This window comes from Arctopsyche grandis, chromosome 2, assembly GCF_051622035.1.
Source record: "Arctopsyche grandis isolate Sample6627 chromosome 2, ASM5162203v2, whole genome shotgun sequence".
In the NCBI taxonomy this organism is placed as follows: Eukaryota; Metazoa; Arthropoda; class Insecta; order Trichoptera; family Hydropsychidae; genus Arctopsyche; species Arctopsyche grandis.
In genome coordinates this window covers 32,042,459-32,064,946 of record NC_135356.1, presented here as the reverse complement: position 1 = coordinate 32,064,946, position 22,488 = coordinate 32,042,459, and the positions used below count along the sequence as shown (strand labels likewise).

At 40.8% G+C, this 22,488-nt stretch overlaps 1 protein-coding gene across 1 annotated transcript; it reads left to right on the top strand.

The window, feature by feature from the left end:
* The first annotated feature begins 10,867 nt into the window (after nt 1-10,867).
* Nucleotides 10,868-18,380, top strand: LOC143921182 (uncharacterized). The gene is made up of 5 exons (XM_077444359.1): nt 10,868-10,936; nt 11,302-11,460; nt 12,579-12,795; nt 12,880-13,035; nt 15,043-18,380. The coding sequence occupies exon 5, from the start codon at nt 17,554-17,556 to the stop codon at nt 18,145-18,147; it is 594 nt and encodes a 197-aa protein (XP_077300485.1). The 5' UTR covers nt 10,868-10,936; nt 11,302-11,460; nt 12,579-12,795; nt 12,880-13,035; nt 15,043-17,553; the 3' UTR covers nt 18,148-18,380.
* Nucleotides 18,381-22,488: the final 4,108 nt, after the last annotated feature.

Sequence of the window (22,488 nt, the reverse complement as noted above, 5' to 3'; positions counted from 1 at the left end):
GAAATCAAAATATGTATACTTATGTATATGCCTACACAGTGGCGGACTGGGACTGAAATTAGTGCATGCCAGGAGTCAAAGGGGGCCCACCCAGGGTTAAAAAAAATTGTCCCCCCCCCACCCATATAACAAAAATTTTCTTCTTTCCATCACGCTAAAAACCAAGGGTAAAAAATAAATAAAATTTTCAAAAATGGGAATAAACAAATTTAGGTACAAGAAAAACGGCAAAAGCAAAATAGATCCATAAATTACATTGTATATTTCGTTTTAACCCTTGTCCTAGGTAAATAGAATGCATCATAAAATAATGCGGCATAAAAGCGGCTTTTACTTTCTGGAGAAAACAATCACAGACGTCATTTCATCTTTTTCTTGGGGGGGGGGGGGCAGGCAAAGATTGGTCAAATTGAATTTTTTTTCAAAAAATCTTTTTTATATCGGAATAAAAATGGAAAATATTCTTTGCATAGACCTTATTGAATTATAAAAGATGAAAAAAATAAGATTGTTTTTGAAAAATTAATTATAAAAAAATATTATGCAAAAAGTGAAAAAAGCGCGAAAAGCGAAAATTTTTTCCAAAAATCTTCACATTTCGTGAACACCCGTTAACCGAAAGTGACAGTTTACTCCTGTTGGCAGTTTACCGGATTTTTCTTCCACTATTTTAATCGATCCTTTAAATATGTCTACTCTTCACGATTTTATGTTAGATATTTATTTATTTATTTATTTTAAACAGACCATTGTGGCATAACAGGAATTCCTAAAGCGCCACAATGGTCAAAAAATATAACACAAAAAAGAAAAAAAACAAAATAACAATTAAACATGAACATAAATACATCAATACATAAACATAAAAAATAGCATTTAATAATAACAGATAAAGTAAAAATATCAAATAAAATATAGCATAAGGAATGCCTTGCACCTACAGCCAGTTTCAATAAATATGTAAGAAACAACTACAAATACAAAACATCCCTGTAAGGCCCAAATGGAAGAGAGCTAATCAAAATTTCACTCATAAATCACAATCAATCATGAAAACAATGATGAGCGCAGACTACCAGATAAATGGGTTAGAGTAATTTCGACAATTTATGCTCACTAAGGTGGAAAATATCACATTCAGTCTCGGCAGCAACGATTTCATTAAGAAGTCGGATAGCTCTTGGAATAGGAGCCATTCGAAAAAGGACTGTGCGGGCAGGAGGTACAGCCAGCAAATGATGATGTCTACCACGCACATAGTGATTAGGGACATAAAGTCCCAACTGCTCCAGCAACAACGGGCATGACGTATTACCACGTAAGAGCAGGAGAACGAAACCAATTAATGAGAAGTTTCTCCGAAGTTCAAGGAAATTATACCCAAGCATGCCCAAAAGGAAAGGAGTGGGGTAGAGATATGGGTAATACCCATATTCTTTCCTATATAGGAAACGAAGAAATGCTTTTTGCACTTTCTCAATCATCAGAGAGTAATTTGCTTCATGCGGATTCCACAAAATCGCATTATACTCTAGCTTACTTCTCACAAGCGAATTGAAAAGCAAGCGAGAAGACAAAGGATTGGAGAATAATCTTGCATATCTCAAAACAAATCCAAGTCGACGAAAGGAAACGTCAGCGACTTTCTTGATATGGTTGTGAAAGGTGAGCTGAGGATCAAAAGTGATACCCAAATCGACAATAGATTCCACACGCTTCAACAAGACGGATCTAATGGAATATCCGTGACAATAGAGCGAATGTGCACGTCCATAGCTCATAAATGCACATTTGTTTAAATTAAGTTCAAGGCCTAAACTAGAACTGAACTCCAAGACAGCGTTTATATCAGCTTGAAGGAGAGAGGCTTGCCTCTCATCCTTGACAGCAAAAAATAATTTAACGTCGTCAGCAAACAAGAGACATGATGCATTACATAAAACTTTAGGGAGGTTATTAATAAGAATTGTAAATAGTAATGGGCCTAAAGTGGACCCCTGAGTAACACCAGATCGAGTAAAAAATGAAGGAGATTCATAAAGACCATATCTAACAAATTGCTTCCTATCACTAAGATAAGAAGCAAAGAGTTTAAGAAGACGCGCTGAAAAACCCACTTCAGCTAACCTGATCAAAAGAGCGTCATTATTGACTTGATCAAAGGCTTTACGAAAGTCAAAGTAGGCTACATCAACTTGCTGACCAACGTCAACTTTAGACATGATCAAATGTGTGAAGCAGGCGAGATTAGTGGTAGTGGAACGACAGGGTGTAAAACCATGTTGCTCATCACACAATAATCTTTTAAACTGCGCAAGAATCAAACGGTGAAGGATGATGTCAAAAATTTTGGGAATAGCCGAGATAATAGCAATAGGTCTATAATTTTCAACCTCATTTTTAGAGCCACTCTTATGAATAGGAATGACTCTAGATAATTTCCATTTTTCAGGATAATTACCAGAAGCAAGAATAAGGTTAAAAATAAACTGAAGAGGCTCTAAAAGCGAATTACAGCATACCTTTAATACGTCAGGGGGCACACCGTCAGGCCCAACAGACCCCTTCAGCTTCATAATAGCCATCCTAACATCTCCCAGCGATACCCGCGGAATGTCTATACCGACACCCTCAGTACCAATTTGTGAAGCCAAACTAGCATTAAGGGATGGTTTTCTCTGGTCAAAGACACAGCTAAAAAATGAAGCAAAAGCATTGGCGATCTCAGGACCGTCAAAACTTTTATTACCAAATGAGAATGAATGCTCAAGACCATGTGAAATATGCTTACTCTTAATAAAACTGAAAAAGTGGTTAGGATTAACCGCAATAGCACTCTCCATCTCATTAAGATAGACAGTATATCGCTCACTCACACCACGTTTCACGATCTTCCTAAGAGTCCGGAATTTCTCATAGTCACAAAATGATTGGCTACGTTTCCATCTTCTATGAGACAACCATTTTGCACGAACATCAGCTATAAGTTTGCACCCAAACCACGGCGGAAATACCCGCCGATGTTGTTCCGAATTAGGATAACTGATGAACCGAGGAACATGACTGTCAAAAATATTATAAAGTGTATAATACAAATATTCAACAGCATCACCAGTATTCATGAGGTACATTTGGCGCCAGTCAATTGAACGAACCTCATTATAAACCAATTCAGAATCAACACGAGCAAAATTCCATCGCAGTGAGGAAACCCCAACCGATGAACAAGCTGAAGCAGCTCTCACAGAAGAAATAAACAAAAGCTCAATATGTAATGCATCATGATATAGGTCCTCAGGGATGATCGCAGTTCCTTTTGGGCATTGGATCATCGTTGCTTATTACATTCATTACATTCATTCACTAACATAATATCAAGCATACTTGGATTAATGGGTGAACCAATCTGTATTATGTCGCAATAGGAAATCACAAAATTAAATTTATTGCGGACATGAATATTACCACTAGGTAGATTAAAATCACCCATTATTAACAATATATCACGTTCATTCATAAAATCACGCACATTCATCATATTCACAAACAATAACTCGTATACGTCCTCTTTCGCAGCAGGCGGAATGTAAACCACACATATAAACATTCTCAAAAATATAAAATCAACTCTCACCCATAAGTCCTCACCAGATAGAGTTTCAAAATTTGTCATCCGGACTGACCGAAACCAATCACGACAAGCAAATAATACACCACCACCACGTCGATCAACTCTATCGCGACGATGCACCCTCCAGGAAGAATCAAAAAGTTCAGCATCAAAAAATGATGAAGTCAAACATGTTTCCGTTAGTGCTACCATATCATCACAAATAGTAGAAACGGCTGAATTAAACGCAGCCAGCTTTGTCCTGAGACCTCGTACATTTTGGTAATAAATTACCAATTTTCGGTTTCCCAGTTTGGCGCGTGACTTTCTTTGAGACAAGAAATGGCAGTTTTGATTGAGCCAACGGAGACGAAACGGAAGAGGAAGCAGAAGAAGAAGCCAACACAGTCACAACAGCATCACGACTATCAGGACCATTTGAGCAGGCAGATGTAGGAGAAGAGGCAAATGTAGGAGAAGAGGCATACATAGACGTCACTGCGACCGTTTCCATAGAAGATTCACCAATACTTGCAGACGTAGTTTTTATATCAGGCTTCAAACATTTAGCAGCTCCCGAACAAACATCAGCAAATGAAACACTTGGGCGCAGCTCTAATGATGAAACAACGTCAGTGGCAGACATAGAAGTAGTATTAGTATTCGATTTTATATTCTTAATGCTCATTCCCCAATCTTTAAATCTACCAAAATGAACACCAGCAGGCCAAGAACCAGGAGAAAATAACAGGCCAGCGACAGAAGCAGGAACAGATACCTTAAAGGATGTATAAGATCCTCGTGCATTAAGAGGGGAAACCACAATGCCATCCTTTAATCCACAGATGGCACTAACGTGAGTCAAAACCTCGTCACACGAAGTGTCCAATGTGTAATTCCTTGTATCAATGTGATGAAAATATAATAAAAAAATCATCAAATTTAATTAACCAGAAGTGGGATTTTTTCCTCTTAAAAAAGTAAAAAAAAATTTTACCACACCCCTGATCGTATCAAGCTGAAAATTTATATTTGTGTTCTTTATGTACTAAAGGTTTTGGTCAGAAAGCAATTTTATTAAATAACTAAAGCTTTTTTTGGACCGAATTCGTTACACATGAAGTTTAAATCCATCTCATTCGTTGTTTTGTGAGAGAATGGACGTCTGCAAATAAATAAAATAAAAATACGAGAAATAAAATCATTTGTGATTGAACCGATTCAGTAAAATATTAATTTAAAATCTTTCTTGAAAACAAAAAATATACAAAATTTCGGAAAAATAAACGTTACACATCTGTTTTTGAGACAAAATAAAGTAAAGGGGACCTGTTTAACGATTCGCTCCATAAGATGAACAATCTCTAAGAATTTTACCCAAGGCATACCACTTAAAAACCAAAATATACTTGCTTTAAAATAATAATTTTTTTTTTATTTTATTATTTACCCAAAAGTAACATACATAAGAAATAAACGTAGCATTCACAGATCCATAGTATCTCATTAATCATTAAGTTCATAATATTTTCTAAATTCACACTATTCCTTAATTTAGGGGGGCGAATGCCCCCCTATGACCCCCCCCCCAAATTACGTCCCTGAAAAAAATGCATAATATTTTCAATTAATGTTAATCGAAAATTTGGATTTTGGGGAGGGGGCCCCTATCCTATATTTCTATATACATGGATGTGTCTAGATTAGGAATAGATTTTATATTCGGAAACTGTTTAAAATTGTGTATTTAAATCTTACTATATCGTCGAATTATAATAAAATGTTATTTTGAAAGTATGAAGTAAATTTAAATCGCTGGTTGATGATGAATCGAAATTGTTTTAAGCAATTCAGTTTATATTATTCACGGCAATTTGTTTTTTTCCCATTTTTATTTCAGTAGGTAGTTGTTAGTTGTAGTTGTATTGGTATATACATAATATTGAGGTTAGAAATGGGCCCGGCAAAAGGGCCCACGCAAATGTTGAAACTTACATTTCGAGCCTAATAAAAAAAGTTAACCGATCCTTGGGCTGTTAAAGCAGGTATTAGTTGTTTGTGTATATTGTAAGAAATTTATTTTGTTGAAATACCCAAACTTTAGGTCCCAAAGTGCAATATCCTATAAATTTTTACACACGTGAAATAGTTAAAAAGTTATTTAATTTTACTGAGGGCCCATATTTTCTAACAGATAGTGGGGCCCACATGCCATCGGGCATGTTCGCTTTTATGGCCAGTCCGCCACTGTGCCTACATACATATTTTCTGAATTTCAAATGAAGGTACCATTGTGGTAAATCTTGCTCAAAGATTATCTCTGAAAATCAAAATCAAGATGAAATACAACAATTGTTTAAAAAAACCACGACCAAGTTATTCAAGAGGCTTGTAATAACAAAACAAAACTGGTTTTTATTCTTTGAGAAAATTCTTATTACCACCAAAAGAATTATTGAATTTAAAAACAAAATTGTATCCATAAATCTTCCCCTCTCCCTCCCCAAATTAAATTTGTTTGTATTATTTTATGGTAATGAAATTCAAAATGCAAGTCTTTCAGTAAAAAAAACACAAATAATTCAATAAAAAGTAAATTTTCTGCCAGCTTTTTTTAGTTTTTCATAGATGGCATTAATAAATCTCACTTCAAATATGGAGAATTTTTGTTTAAATTAAACCTACCTTAAACGGAGAATACTAGTATCACAATGAATTTGTAGATGTCAGCAAAACTCGAATCATACACTGGTTCCCAACTCATGTATTATTATTATATTTTATTTAAAAACACTTACAACAAATAAGATTTGTATATTAATAAGGCATTTGATATAAATTCTGCCTCACCGCCAACATGAACAATTATGAATCTGGACCCTTTTGATATTGGCTTCCTAATGCCTTTGCTTGATGAATCGCCCCATGACATAGAAGAAAAATATGTATGTATTGTACACATACGTTTCATCGGTGTAGATGATAGGCCTTCCTTCATTTCTCTACTTTTGAATTTCTTTTATATACAAAATCCGGCAAAAGTGGGGATTCTCGACAGGGCTGACCCTCTAGGCTCGGAAGCGAGGCTCGGTCGACCCGCTCCTTCCTCTCATTGGTTGCTCTTTGCGACTACTCTAGTATTGCCGTGCCCTGAATTAACTCGAATGTTACCTGATGAAATACTCCGACATATACTGCCTGGTTCGCATATAATTTCGGACGGTTAGCAGCGTACGGATTAGTAAAGGGTAAACCTTTACTGTAATTATCCTATTTATACATTTTCTAGCATCTCGTATCCTTTAAGTACACTATTGTAAAATAAAACCTTCAAAAATTTGCCAATGAATATTAAAAATAAAGCTTCAAAGTAGCCGCTTAACAAAGCCACTATACTGGCTTTCCGAGCTGGCAGCCGAATATCCAAAAGCCACTATAGTGGCTTTCATTATTCGTTCAAGACGTTAAGAGTCATTATTTCTTAATCTTCATTTACTGACGGAGTTGTGAATACTTACAACTGGCCAAATTTTAAATCCTGCGCGTGGCGCAAAAAACTCAGCGCAAAATCAGTTTTTTCAATAAGTTTTAAATGCGTTTTCGAAAATAATTAATAGAGGTAGGACCGGAAGCGCGCCGTCTATTGTTCCAATATTGTAAATGCTTTTTAAAAAAGGTTCGGCAAACCTTTAACAATGCATTTACAACATGTGAACAATGGACAACGCGCTCTGGGCCCGCTCTTTAATAATTACTGTATTGAAATTGTCGGCCATATCTACATGATAATTTCATAAATGCGAATAAATTTATTTGATACTCTTTGTGCCTTGAAATATAACGCAAGCAGGATTTCTCAACTAAGGCCACAAAAAATTATTTTTAAGCAGGGTTTCTAAACCGGGCAGCAATTTTTTTTTCAAATAGATTTTTTTAGCAATCCAAACTTTTACGTATTCAGGGCTTCTGAACTAAGGTTCGCAAATCATCATTATGAAACTTTGCTCATTGATCATTGCAGCATAATAAGAAAATTCTGCTGCGCATAAATAGGATGTAGAAAACGGAAGTAAGACAAAAATAGCTTGTTTTCCATATTGGGGTTGTCTTTGACAAACCCGCTCAGAAATCATTTAATGGCTTTAAAATTCATCTACTTTAAAATTTAAGTCATTCATCTAAGCCAGGAAAACAATCAAAATTATTAGATTCAACTGATGAAATTCAAAATTGAATTTTATCTCTTGTATTAAAAATTGTATTACCTTCACCTTATATTGTAATACTTTTTCCACAATTTTTATTCCCGTGTCCAATTTCTAGGCGCGTATTTTTGACCAATAAATCATATATATTGTGTAAAACATCAATATCTTTATTACTCATTTGTTTTTTTTTTGTTTTTTTTTCGCGTTCGATTCATTAGGATATCTTTGTGGAATACAATAAATTTCCGCTAGATACTATTACTATTTAACAAATAGTTGAAAAAACAAGAATTTTTTGGTTGAGGTGTACCCCATATCGATACGGGAGGGCTAAATATGTTACAGCCTATAAAACCATAGCAAAATTTTCGTGGAACACCTATTCAGGTCCCGTGGAACATATGTAGTTGGGAAACATAATGGGAAACCCTGATCTAGTAAAATTAGCGATTTCGAAAGAAATCGTAATGATGAATGTCAAATGCATATTGAAAAAGAAAAGATTAGTGTTTAGTTTGTGTTTTAAATGTAAATTTTTCTTCAAAGAATTCGAATGTACAATTCGCATTAAAATTTAGTTCGCCATCTTCGGCATATAGATTTTATCGGTATCCGTCACGAGCCCGAATGTGAAACGCCCGAAAACGCAAATGTCGGAAGGCAAAGATCGATAATCGAAAGATCTTAAGTCGAAAGATCAAAAAAAGGGTGCATGATAAACGGTACATACTCACGTACTTAAATCAATGGCCGATAAATACTTCAATACATACATACGTATACGCGTACATTTTAGATATGAATAGCAGATGCCGTGAAGACGGGCTTGCGAACCTTGGTCTAGAATCCGTTCATACGTAAGATTTTACTTTTTTTAAGTAATATTTTTTGCGGAACTCAGTTGAGAAACCCTGTAAAAGTTTGGATTGCTAAAAAACTATTTGAAAAATAAAATTGCTGCCCGGTTTAGAAACCCTGCTTAAAAATAAATTTTTGTGGCCTTAGTTGAGAAACCCTGCTTGCGTTATATTTCAAGGCTCAAAGAGTATCAAATAAATTTATTCTCATTTATGAAATTATCATGTAGGCCGACAATTTCAATACAGTAATTGTTTTCGAAAACGCATTTAAAACTCATTGAAACAATTGATTTTGCGCTGAATTGTCGTTGCGCTGAATAGTCCATGCGCTGAATAGTCGTTGCGCTGTGAGTTGTCTGCGCCGAAAGGTCGGCGCTAAGTTGGTTTGCGCCGATTTGTCGTGCCACATTTGGCACGCATACAAATTAAAGTTTCGTCGTCCCTGAACTAATGCGTTATGTGAGATTGAAAATGATTGACATCTATCGGCATTCCTTTGCAGTACAATAAAGTAGAAATCAGCTTTACCGACTATCACTTCCAATTATGTCATCTAGAGGTACTTATTATAAGTTGCATTTAACATTTCAAGAAACCAAAATAGTTTATTTTTCGTGTGATAAATATTTGAAACTATCGCACTCAAATAATTCGGAAACGACACTAAAAATAAAGTAAAAATTCGGGTGTGACCAACCCATGACTTTATCTATGTATTTGAGGAATATAAGAAAGTCACAAAACAAAATTCTATATTCAACCGTACACACACATTCACACATACTGGCAGCATTACGAAATACTAATAGCTAAGATACAAATTGAGCGCAAATGTATGGAAACTTGCACAAGACAAAAGTTCTACTTCCGGTTGGCGGATTTTGGTCAAATTTTTACCGCGGTGAATTAAGATTATTAAACTGTGATTTGACATACAAACTGTCAAAGTGAAATTAACGCAAAAGCGATTGCCAACCTTCTCTAGAGGCTAGAGAGCGTCAGATGAGCTGATTCTGATGAGTAGAGGTAGGACCGGAAGCGTGCGGTCTATTGTTCGATTGTTGTAAATGCTTTGTAAAAAAGGTTCGGCAAACCTTTAACAATGCATTTACACCATTTGAACAATGGACGGCCCCCTCAGGGTCCGGGCTTTACTGATGAGATGTCCGCGAACTCCTCGCGAAGACCACAACCAACGGCCATGGCCACGGCCACGAGGGCTTTTGGCTCGAACATATGTCTAGTCGATAATAATAAAAATTTCGTTAACAAAAAGTATTTGCGAATATTTTTGTTTGTGTGACCAATTTTTAATTTTTGGGTGTGACCAGTTTTCTCGTCACCAGTTTTCTTGTGACCAGTTTTAGCGTGTGACCAGTTTTATCGTGACCAGTTTTAGCGTGACGGATGTTCACGAGCGACCGGTTGTCCTGTGACCGGTTCACATTTGACTAGTAGTCCGTTTACCGTTCAAAAAATCCCCAAAATACACAGACACACATTTTTTCTAGATCATGAAAACGTGATCAGTAATCGATTCTGAGTTCGAATCAGTCAAAATCTCGAGTTCGAATTTTCGCATGATCACAAAACTTCATCTATTGTTACTACATACATACATAGTTAAAGTAAAAATCAAAAATCGGAAATTAATGAGAAACGGGAAAATCAGACTAATCTATGCACATATTAATAATTTTACATTAAAAAACATGAATTTTAAATCCTTCGCGTGCTAGCTAATTTTTTATAATTTAGGTTCGTTGTCCCTGAACTTAATGCATTATGTGAAAAGATTGACATCCATCGGCATTCGTTTGCAGTACGATAAAGTAGAAATCAGCTTTACCGACTGTCACTTCTAATAATGCCATCTAGCGGTACCTAACATTTTACATTTCATTTAACATTTCAAGAAAGTGAAATAATTTATTTTTCGTGTAATAAATTTGAAACCGAGTATGATTAATTATCATTCTCAAATAATTCTGAAACGTAAATAAAAAAAAAATGATAAACAGGAGAGGGAAGAAATAAAATAAAAAATGAGAAATTATTGAGAAACGGGAAAATCAGACTAATCCATGCACATATTAATGAATGTACATTAAAAAACATGATTTATTTTTAGAGTCGCTAAATGAAATTTTAGAATGGCACTAATAGGTATGCTCATCGATTGTGGTGTTAGCGTCAATTCAATTGTCATTTGACAGATGTCATCGTTCACATAACCTCAAAATGTCATTCGGAAATAGGTAATTAGCACTTCTTTTGATTCAATTCATATCATTTTCTTGCACGCAACAATCTAAAACCACTTCGCAATATATTTGAATCTTTGAAAAGATAAAAAATTGAAGTTTCGATACAATTCTAAAATACTTAAGTATTTGTATGCTTTTTAGATCTCTTACTTTTCAATCAAACTTCTATCTATGTATATCCGTGTATACAACTTTTTTAATAACTACAGGAATTCCTGTACAGAGATTTCATACAAATTCAAATTGAATTTGTATAATTTTTTGTAAAGGAGAAAAATAACCATTCAGGCACAATTTTAGAGCATTGTGACGATTATGTGTCGTTAGTTTTAATTAGATGTATTTTTATATTTCAGTGAAGTTTATGATGTAGTAATTGATGGCGGACCGGCTGGTCTCACCAAGCTTTATGAAAATGGGTAGGAAGCTTTGCCGTTGGAGGCCGGCAATCCGATAGACGACCGAGCAAACAGCTTGCCACTCGGAGACGCTATTACAGATCTCGGAGCTGAATGGTTATTATAAATTGTTATTTATATTGATATGCATTTATTTACTTTACAATATAGTCTTTATTGTCAAATGGCTAGGTGTCACGGTGAAGAAAATAATGTCATATTTGAAGTGGTCAATGATAATAACCATGTAGAGACTTCCGGGATGGCCGGATTGAACGATGTTTCCACTGGGAGTTAATTATTCAATGAAATATCGGAAAACATGAGCTTATTGTGTTGTGATATGGCCAGGGTTGCCAGACGTCCCCATTTTAGCGGGACTGTCCTGAGTTCAACAGACAAATCCCGAGTCCCGCACTGCCTCTGAAAATCCTGACTTCTCAAAATTTGCATATGTACAAAAATGTACGTAAATAGAAATGGTTTGCTTCAAAAGTAATAAAGTCTTGTCCTTAAACCAAACATGAAAATCGAATTTTCTTCAATTGTAGAATTATTTAATATTATTTGAAATGTTGACCTTCTATACATAGGTGTCTGTTTATTAAACAAATTCTTACTGAAGCAAACGAAAAAAAAAATGTATGAGAAATGGATTATATTTTTTAAAGATCTTTCCGCTTGCAATAATTTGTATAAAATTGTGGCCCACATTCTCTCAATTCTACATTCCATTTTTTTGATCGTTCGAAATAGTGAATGTCCCGATCTGTGATTTTGGTAATCTCCCAACCGTGGATATAGCGTATGAGGAATTGGAAAGAATAGCTACTAATTCCGAATCACTCACAATTTTTGTTAAAAATCCATTCCAGCTTCGAAAAAATCTATAGTTGAGATAAGTTTTAGATTGATGTTCCGCGGGGGAACCCGTTCATATGTACATACATATATGAAGAATTCATACGCTTAATGAATTAAATCTGCCACTGCGTACGAATATTCTGAAATAGTACAATATAATGCTGTTACATATATGTTCATAAATGATTTATATTATTTCTATTGAATTCATTAATATATGCGTTGTAAGGAGTTAAAAAATCAGACCATTTGATTAAATCTGTTGAACATAAAATAAATTAAATTAATTATTTATTATAAATTAAATTAAAGATTGCCAATGAAATTGTGTCTCATCAATGAGTAATCGTTTTGTGAATGTCAATTTTCAGATACAAAGACCCGTTGAATGCTGAAAATTATGTCGGCGTGCGGAGACCAATCATGGATCAGACGCTGGAATGGTTTCACGAATGGGAAATTTCGCTCGAAGCATCCGATACTTGGCTCGACACAGCCGTCAGTACTTACTTGGAGTATTGGTTGTGTTAGGGTGATCATCTCCTCCACTGGATATTAAACTGTGCTCGATAAATAGTATTTATGGTGGTAAAAATCGCAATATTCATATTCTAAATAATTTTATTACGTTATCTTTAAGTGCATATAACTTTTTTATTATAAATATTGCAGTTTTCTGGATGTTTGTAGACTTCAACTCTCAAATATCCCCAAAGGAAGAAATTATAGAGCAAGTACAGGTTACCGGATGTAACGAGATCGTATTGTGAAGAAAATTTTAATAATCTCCTCATCGTTTAAATAGTGGATCCTTTCTATCCAAACCACGTACGTATCTGAATTATAAATTTAAGAGATTTTCAGTCCCGGAAAGTTCCATGGCATCTATAGATTTGTACCAATCGGAAGTTACTGTAGCTTCTTCGCATCCCTCATCGAAAAAGTACCAACAACAAACAACAAAATCTGCACCAGCTTATTAAATAACTTTCACAGAGGTTTCTTTAAACTCTTCAAGAATGCACCGATGCACACAGAGACCTAATACCCCATTTCTTATTACCCCAGTGGTACCCTTTGCTTCAATACGCATTCAGGTGGGGCCGATCAACGATTGACGCTGTCAACCGTGTCGTCGGAACAGTACGATCGGCATGGGAAGGATCTGTGAAGCGGAGCAAGCATGTCGCTTTCTTTGGTGGCGCTGGACATCCGAAATGCTTTCAACTCGGCTCGATGGGATAATATCCTAAGAGCCGTGGGGGAGGACCATCGGGTGCCCCGCTACCTGACGAGACTGCTGGAGAGCTACTTTGAAAACCAACAACTGGAGTATCAGTGCGGCACTACCAGCGATCTCTCCTCGCGGCGACTCTCGTCGGGCGTCCCGCAGGGCTCTGTCCTCGGAACTGTCCTGTGGAACGCTATGTATGACGGGCTACTGAGGGTGGAGCTCCCGGAGGGTGCCAGCGCCGTTGCTTTTGCGGACGATGTCGCAATCATGGTGGTTGCGAAATCCCTCAGAAGCGTGGAGATCTGCGGCAATGACGCGCTCTATCGGGTGAGGACATGGCTAAATCGCGCTGGGCTGGAACTAGTAGACCAGAAGACGAAGGCAGTGTTCTGTCTCCAGTGTGAGCGCATTGCGCAAGCCCAGCTGCTGCCTGGTAATGTTCTCTTTCAGTTGCTGCTGTCCGGCAGCAACTGAAAGAGAGAGGGGTTTTTAGGGAGTAAGAATCTCACACTCCCCCTGGCATTCGGGCCGGGGGGGCCTACGCAAGGTTTTCCCCTCTCACGGAAAAAAAAGTGGTACCCTTTGCCTCCAACTGTTCACAGATTCTTAATTCATGGCCTGGAAATCATTGAACATGCTTTAGTGCCCATAAGCCAGCTGAGTGAAGAGGCACGAGAAGTGAGAAAAAAAGAATTCAAAAGATATAGAAAATTTTTAATAAAGTGTCACATGAGAAATGGAATGAAGACGTTTTAAATTTAAATTTACTTTTAATAACACCAGCATGAGAAAAGTATCCACAAAAGAGACTACAAAGTTTGAAAAAGAGGTTTTCTAATTACACTGTTCGACAAATGACGACTTTTTTTTGGTTCAGAGACGAGATTTTGCCCAGTGAACACGAATCTGGTAATAAAAAGTGTTGATTGGTTCGAGATTCGGAGATATATGTGTTTTTTATGTACTCGTATGGGAATTTTCGCCTCGCGTGCCACTTTTCGATGGGGTTCATGGAGAAGAAACGAAGTTTGCGTCGCATTTTCTCCTCGAAATGGGGGTCCGGGGATGCGTCCCTCCTCTTCGATGTCGGAGGGCGCAGACTCCTCGCGGGAGCTCACCGGCTCCATTTCGAACGCGAGTAAAACCACTACAAAAGATGACTAGAACAATGACAGCTGTCTCGACCTTACCAGCTGACAGCTGTCACTCGCTAGTGCGATTTTCAGTAAATTTCAATTCATGCCCTTCGAAATATTATGTGGCTATTTTTGTTGGTAAACGGACTACTAGTCAAATGTGAACCGGTCGCTCTAGATCGGTCACACGTGATCACCCGTCACCCTAAAACTGGTCACGAGAAAACAGGTCACACCGAAAATTGGTCACAAAAAAACTGGTCACACACACAAATAAAAAAATGGTCGAATTTTTGAGTGTGACCAATTTTCGGGTGTGACTAGTTTTCTCGTGACCAGTTTTAGTGTGACGGGTGATCACGTGTGACCGATCTAGAGCGACCGGTTCACATTTGACTAGTAATCACTAGAGGTAGGATAGTCACAGTGCTATCCATTGTTCCATTTCTGTAAATCCTTTTGTAGGAATCTCGTCGTCGTCATCGTCATCGAAACCTTCGAGAATATTCCGCAACAACAAACTACATTCCCGAAACCCAGACGATATGCACCTGCAGTCGTTATATTAAACTCAGGCGGAACGCCCCTACCAGTCGAGTGGAACCAAACCGGTCGAAACACGCCGCCACCATTAAACTACATCGAGCGGAACACCGCCCAGCATTCCAGAAAATTCGACGCCTCGACGAAAACAAAATTCCTCTCGTACGCGTCAATAACCACTTCCATCAAGCATTCCAGAAAATTCGACGCCTCGACGAAAACAAAATTCCTTTCGTACGCATCAATAAACTAAATGCTCGTACGACCACTTCCATCAAGCATTCCAGAAAATTCGACGCCTCGACGAAAACAAAATTCCTCTCGTACGCGTCAATAACCACTTCCACCAAGCATTCCAAAAACACTATAAAAGGAGGTACAACCCAAACCACGCCAGTCGACCCACAACAGCAAGCGTCGACACACAGCACCAGACCAGTCGACCCACAACAGCAAGCGTCGACACACAGCACCAGACCAGTCGACCCAGAGCAGCAAGCGTCGACACACAGCAGCAGACCAGTCAACATACAGCTCCTGACCAGCCACCACTACACTACGCGGACTTGGAAGATCAACCAGCCGGACGAGCCAGCAACACACTGCCGTATCCAGAGACCTTCCGTACATAGCTGAATGCTGAGCCAGCGACACTCTACCATATCCAGAGACCGCTGAACGACATACTTTTGCCCACAAATACCATACCTTTGTACAACCATAGGCAAACAATAAAACTTTATAAAACTAGCACAACAGTGTTTCGTTAGGCCGGGATACGGTCAACACACATGTAACCCGCCTACATTGGTACTAATCCGACGTGATCTACGCAACCTTCTGATCATCCAACAGCGCTGTCAACACACATCGCTACCCCGCCTACATTGGTGACCCCATCTTTGAACCACACAACAGTGTTTCGTTAGGCCGGGATACGGTCAACACATCGTACCCCGCCTACATTGGTGACCCCATCTTTGAACTACGCAGCCTTCATAGCAGTCAACAGCGCAGTCAACACGGCAGCCCACAGTGCAGCCTCCACAACAACCAACAGCCGCCACGACAGCAGCCCACAGCGCAGCCTACATAGCAGCCTACATCGCAGCCCACATAGCAGCCCACATTGCAGCCTACATAGCAGCCCACATCGCAGCCTACATAGCAGCCCACATCGCAGCCTACATAGCAGCCTACATAGCAACCGCAGACTTCACGCAACCGCAGCCTTCAACGCAGTCTACAACGCAACCCTCAACGCAGACTTCAAACGCAGTCCGCTACATGTCCCCACAACTAGTGACCATGTCAAACAACTCCGCAGCTTTCGCCACAACAAAACGCAACCCGGAGACAACAACCAAATGGATCCACTACTGTTGATCCGCCAGCACCGCTCATCACACCTTCGATGATTCATCACCTCGATGAGCCCATGCAGGACGCCGCAGCCTGCACAACAGCACCGTCCAGACCGTCACAAACCTTCACTACCATTGTAACGACCGCAACAGTAACATGGTGTGAAAGTACATATGGACCAGCTACCAACACAACCCGCTGTTGAGTCAACCCACTCCAGCACAACCGGCGAAACAAATCGCCACTGAGCCAACTAGCTCCAACACAACACAGCCGCTGTCGAGACAACTAACTCCAGCACAATCAGCACAACGCCTGCACAACAACATCGTCCAGACCACCAACCTTCACTATCAACGTAGCCTAGACAGAATAAGCAACATGGTAGAAAAGAACAACTCGGACTGGTACGCAAAACGAGACCCGCTGTCGAGACAACCGACTCCAGCACAACCAACGAAGACCAGCACTCAACGTACTTCGCTAACCAACAGTCTCCACACAAATCCCGCTGTCGAGACAACTAACTCCAGCACAACCAACGAAGACCAGCACTCAACGCACTTCGTCAACCAACGTTCTTCACGCAAGATCCGCTGTCGAGACAACTAACTCCAGCACAACCAACGAAGACCAGCACTCAACGCACTTCGTCAAACAACGTTCTTCACGCAAGACCCGCTGTCGAGACAACTAACTCCAGCACAACCAACGAAGATCAGCACTCAACGCACTTCGTCAACCAACGTTCTTCACGCAAGACCCGCTGCCGAGACAACTAACTCCAGCACAACCAACGAAGACCAGCACTCAACGCACTTCGTCAACCAACGTTCTTCACGCAAGATCCGCTGTCGAGACAACTAACTCCAGCACAACCAACGAAGACCAGCACTCAACGCACTTCGTCAACCAACGTTCTTCACGCAAGATCCGCTGTCGAGACAACTAACTCCAGCACAACCAACGAAGACCAGCACTCAACGCACTTCGTCAACCAACGTTCTTCACGCAAGACCCGCTGCCGAGACAACTAACTCCAGCACAACCAGCAAAACAGTCACGCGAATGACTCCACGCAGAACACAGCAGCCTGCACAACAGCACCATCCAAGCCATCGCAAACCTTCACTACCAACGCAGCTCGCCCAAAATAAGCAACCTGGTAGAGAACAAGACTTGGACCGGCATGCAACACAAGACCCGCTGTCGAGACAACTTTCTCCAGCACAACCGGACAAACAACGACGCCATCGAGTCAATAGACTCCAACACATCAAGATTCCCACAAAATCACACACATCGTTAACACTCACCGGAGAGCCATGTAGGAATCTCGTCGTCGTCATCGTCATCGAAACCTTCGAGAATATTCCGCAACAACAAACTACATTCCCGAAACCCAGACGATATGCACCTGCAGTCGTTATATTAAACTCAGGCGGAACGCCCCTACCAGTCGAGTGGAACCAAACCGGTCGAAACACGCCGCCACCATTAAACTACATCGAGCGGAACACCGCCCAGCATTCCAGAAAATTCGACGCCTCGACGAAAACAAAATTCCTCTCGTACGCGTCAATAACCACTTCCATCAAGCATTCCAGAAAATTCGACGCCTCGACGAAAACAAAATTCCTTTCGTACGCATCAATAAACTAAATGCTCGTACGACCACTTCCATCAAGCATTCCAGAAAATTCGACGCCTCGACGAAAACAAAATTCCTCTCGTACGCGTCAATAACCACTTCCACCAAGCATTCCAAAAACACTATAAAAGGAGGTACAACCCAAACCACGCCAGTCGACCCACAACAGCAAGCGTCGACACACAGCACCAGACCAGTCGACCCACAACAGCAAGCGTCGACACACAGCACCAGACCAGTCGACCCAGAGCAGCAAGCGTCGACACACAGCAGCAGACCAGTCAACATACAGCTCCTGACCAGCCACCACTACACTACGCGGACTTGGAAGATCAACCAGCCGGACGAGCCAGCAACACACTGCCGTATCCAGAGACCTTCCGTACATAGCTGAATGCTGAGCCAGCGACACTCTACCATATCCAGAGACCGCTGAACGACATACTTTTGCCCACAAATACCATACCTTTGTACAACCATAGGCAAACAATAAAACTTTATAAAACTAGCACAACAGTGTTTCGTTAGGCCGGGATACGGTCAACACACATGTAACCCGCCTACATTGGTACTAATCCGACGTGATCTACGCAACCTTCTGATCATCCAACAGCGCTGTCAACACACATCGCTACCCCGCCTACATTGGTGACCCCATCTTTGAACCACACAACAGTGTTTCGTTAGGCCGGGATACGGTCAACACATCGTACCCCGCCTACATTGGTGACCCCATCTTTGAACTACGCAGCCTTCATAGCAGTCAACAGCGCAGTCAACACGGCAGCCCACAGTGCAGCCTCCACAACAACCAACAGCCGCCACGACAGCAGCCCACAGCGCAGCCTACATAGCAGCCTACATCGCAGCCCACATAGCAGCCCACATTGCAGCCTACATAGCAGCCCACATCGCAGCCTACATAGCAGCCCACATCGCAGCCTACATAGCAGCCTACATAGCAACCGCAGACTTCACGCAACCGCAGCCTTCAACGCAGTCTACAACGCAACCCTCAACGCAGACTTCAAACGCAGTCCGCTACATGTCCCCACAACTAGTGACCATGTCAAACAACTCCGCAGCTTTCGCCACAACAAAACGCAACCCGGAGACAACAACCAAATGGATCCACTACTGTTGATCCGCCAGCACCGCTCATCACACCTTCGATGATTCATCACCTCGATGAGCCCATGCAGGACGCCGCAGCCTGCACAACAGCACCGTCCAGACCGTCACAAACCTTCACTACCATTGTAACGACCGCAACAGTAACATGGTGTGAAAGTACATATGGACCAGCTACCAACACAACCCGCTGTTGAGTCAACCCACTCCAGCACAACCGGCGAAACAAATCGCCACTGAGCCAACTAGCTCCAACACAACACAGCCGCTGTCGAGACAACTAACTCCAGCACAATCAGCACAACGCCTGCACAACAACATCGTCCAGACCACCAACCTTCACTATCAACGTAGCCTAGACAGAATAAGCAACATGGTAGAAAAGAACAACTCGGACTGGTACGCAAAACGAGACCCGCTGTCGAGACAACCGACTCCAGCACAACCAACGAAGACCAGCACTCAACGTACTTCGCTAACCAACAGTCTCCACACAAATCCCGCTGTCGAGACAACTAACTCCAGCACAACCAACGAAGACCAGCACTCAACGCACTTCGTCAACCAACGTTCTTCACGCAAGATCCGCTGTCGAGACAACTAACTCCAGCACAACCAACGAAGACCAGCACTCAACGCACTTCGTCAAACAACGTTCTTCACGCAAGACCCGCTGTCGAGACAACTAACTCCAGCACAACCAACGAAGATCAGCACTCAACGCACTTCGTCAACCAACGTTCTTCACGCAAGACCCGCTGCCGAGACAACTAACTCCAGCACAACCAACGAAGACCAGCACTCAACGCACTTCGTCAACCAACGTTCTTCACGCAAGATCCGCTGTCGAGACAACTAACTCCAGCACAACCAACGAAGACCAGCACTCAACGCACTTCGTCAACCAACGTTCTTCACGCAAGATCCGCTGTCGAGACAACTAACTCCAGCACAACCAACGAAGACCAGCACTCAACGCACTTCGTCAACCAACGTTCTTCACGCAAGACCCGCTGCCGAGACAACTAACTCCAGCACAACCAGCAAAACAGTCACGCGAATGACTCCACGCAGAACACAGCAGCCTGCACAACAGCACCATCCAAGCCATCGCAAACCTTCACTACCAACGCAGCTCGCCCAAAATAAGCAACCTGGTAGAGAACAAGACTTGGACCGGCATGCAACACAAGACCCGCTGTCGAGACAACTTTCTCCAGCACAACCGGACAAACAACGACGCCATCGAGTCAATAGACTCCAACACATCAAGATTCCCACAAAATCACACACATCGTTAACACTCACCGGAGAGCCATGTAGGAATCTCGTCGTCGTCATCGTCATCGAAACCTTCGAGAATATTCCGCAACAACAAACTACATTCCCGAAACCCAGACGATATGCACCTGCAGTCGTTATATTAAACTCAGGCGGAACGCCCCTACCAGTCGAGTGGAACCAAACCGGTCGAAACACGCCGCCACCATTAAACTACATCGAGCGGAACACCGCCCAGCATTCCAGAAAATTCGACGCCTCGACGAAAACAAAATTCCTCTCGTACGCGTCAATAACCACTTCCATCAAGCATTCCAGAAAATTCGACGCCTCGACGAAAACAAAATTCCTTTCGTACGCATCAATAAACTAAATGCTCGTACGACCACTTCCATCAAGCATTCCAGAAAATTCGACGCCTCGACGAAAACAAAATTCCTCTCGTACGCGTCAATAACCACTTCCACCAAGCATTCCAAAAACACTATAAAAGGAGGTACAACCCAAACCACGCCAGTCGACCCACAACAGCAAGCGTCGACACACAGCACCAGACCAGTCGACCCACAACAGCAAGCGTCGACACACAGCACCAGACCAGTCGACCCAGAGCAGCAAGCGTCGACACACAGCAGCAGACCAGTCAACATACAGCTCCTGACCAGCCACCACTACACTACGCGGACTTGGAAGATCAACCAGCCGGACGAGCCAGCAACACACTGCCGTATCCAGAGACCTTCCGTACATAGCTGAATGCTGAGCCAGCGACACTCTACCATATCCAGAGACCGCTGAACGACATACTTTTGCCCACAAATACCATACCTTTGTACAACCATAGGCAAACAATAAAACTTTATAAAACTAGCACAACAGTGTTTCGTTAGGCCGGGATACGGTCAACACACATGTAACCCGCCTACATTGGTACTAATCCGACGTGATCTACGCAACCTTCTGATCATCCAACAGCGCTGTCAACACACATCGCTACCCCGCCTACATTGGTGACCCCATCTTTGAACCACACAACAGTGTTTCGTTAGGCCGGGATACGGTCAACACATCGTACCCCGCCTACACTTTGTAAAAAAGGTTCGGCAAACCTTTAACAATGCATTTACAATCTTTGAACAATACGCGGCACCTTTTGGGTCCGGTGACTAGTAATCACCGAACCATTTTTGTTAGACGAAACACTATAGCGTTGTGCACAAAAAATGGTTCACTATTGTCAACCATCTTTTTGCCCTCTTGCTTTGTAGGGTATGTACATACATATGTATACATTTTTTGAAAAAATATAAATATAAAATTATATATGAATGCATAAGCTAAAAACCAATAAATTTTATTTTTTAGTTTATGCAATGATATTGCAAGCCACCGAATGGATGATAACACCTGTAACCCACTTGAATGACTTTTCCGGGAGGTTAATGAATTTTGGTATGTAAAAAGTAATAAATTTTGAACCTGTAATGGAAAAAATAATTTTAAAATTATATGATTACCTCTTTAACCCTTAAATTAATTCCTGAAAGTCTGGCCAGTCAACCGGTTAATGAAGTATTTACATTCAAATGACCAAAAAATGTAGTATTTCTACTAGCCGTTGACCACTTGTTCTAAACCAAGATAAGCATAAGTTAATTAAAAAATAAAAATCTTGAAAAATGACTATTCCCTGAATGATGGTACTCATGGTGAACGGATTATTGCGCAAATTGCGACCGCGCGCACAACAATCGTTGCCACAAAAATCGCGAATACGGAATATCTGGCACTCGAGTTCTCGTTATTACAATATTTGGCGTGGAGTTTTTGGGTGCCAGATGTTCCGTAATCGAGATTTTAATAATTAATAATCACAGAACTGGTATTCATATGTTGCCGATTGGCGTTAATGTAGTGGATAACGACAATAACTAGAGTTT

What these genes read in the sequence shown, in the direction of transcription:
- LOC143921182 (XM_077444359.1), top strand. Translation starts at nt 17,554, where the DNA reads ATGACTCCACGCAGAACACAGCAGCCTGCACAACAGCACCATCCAAGC.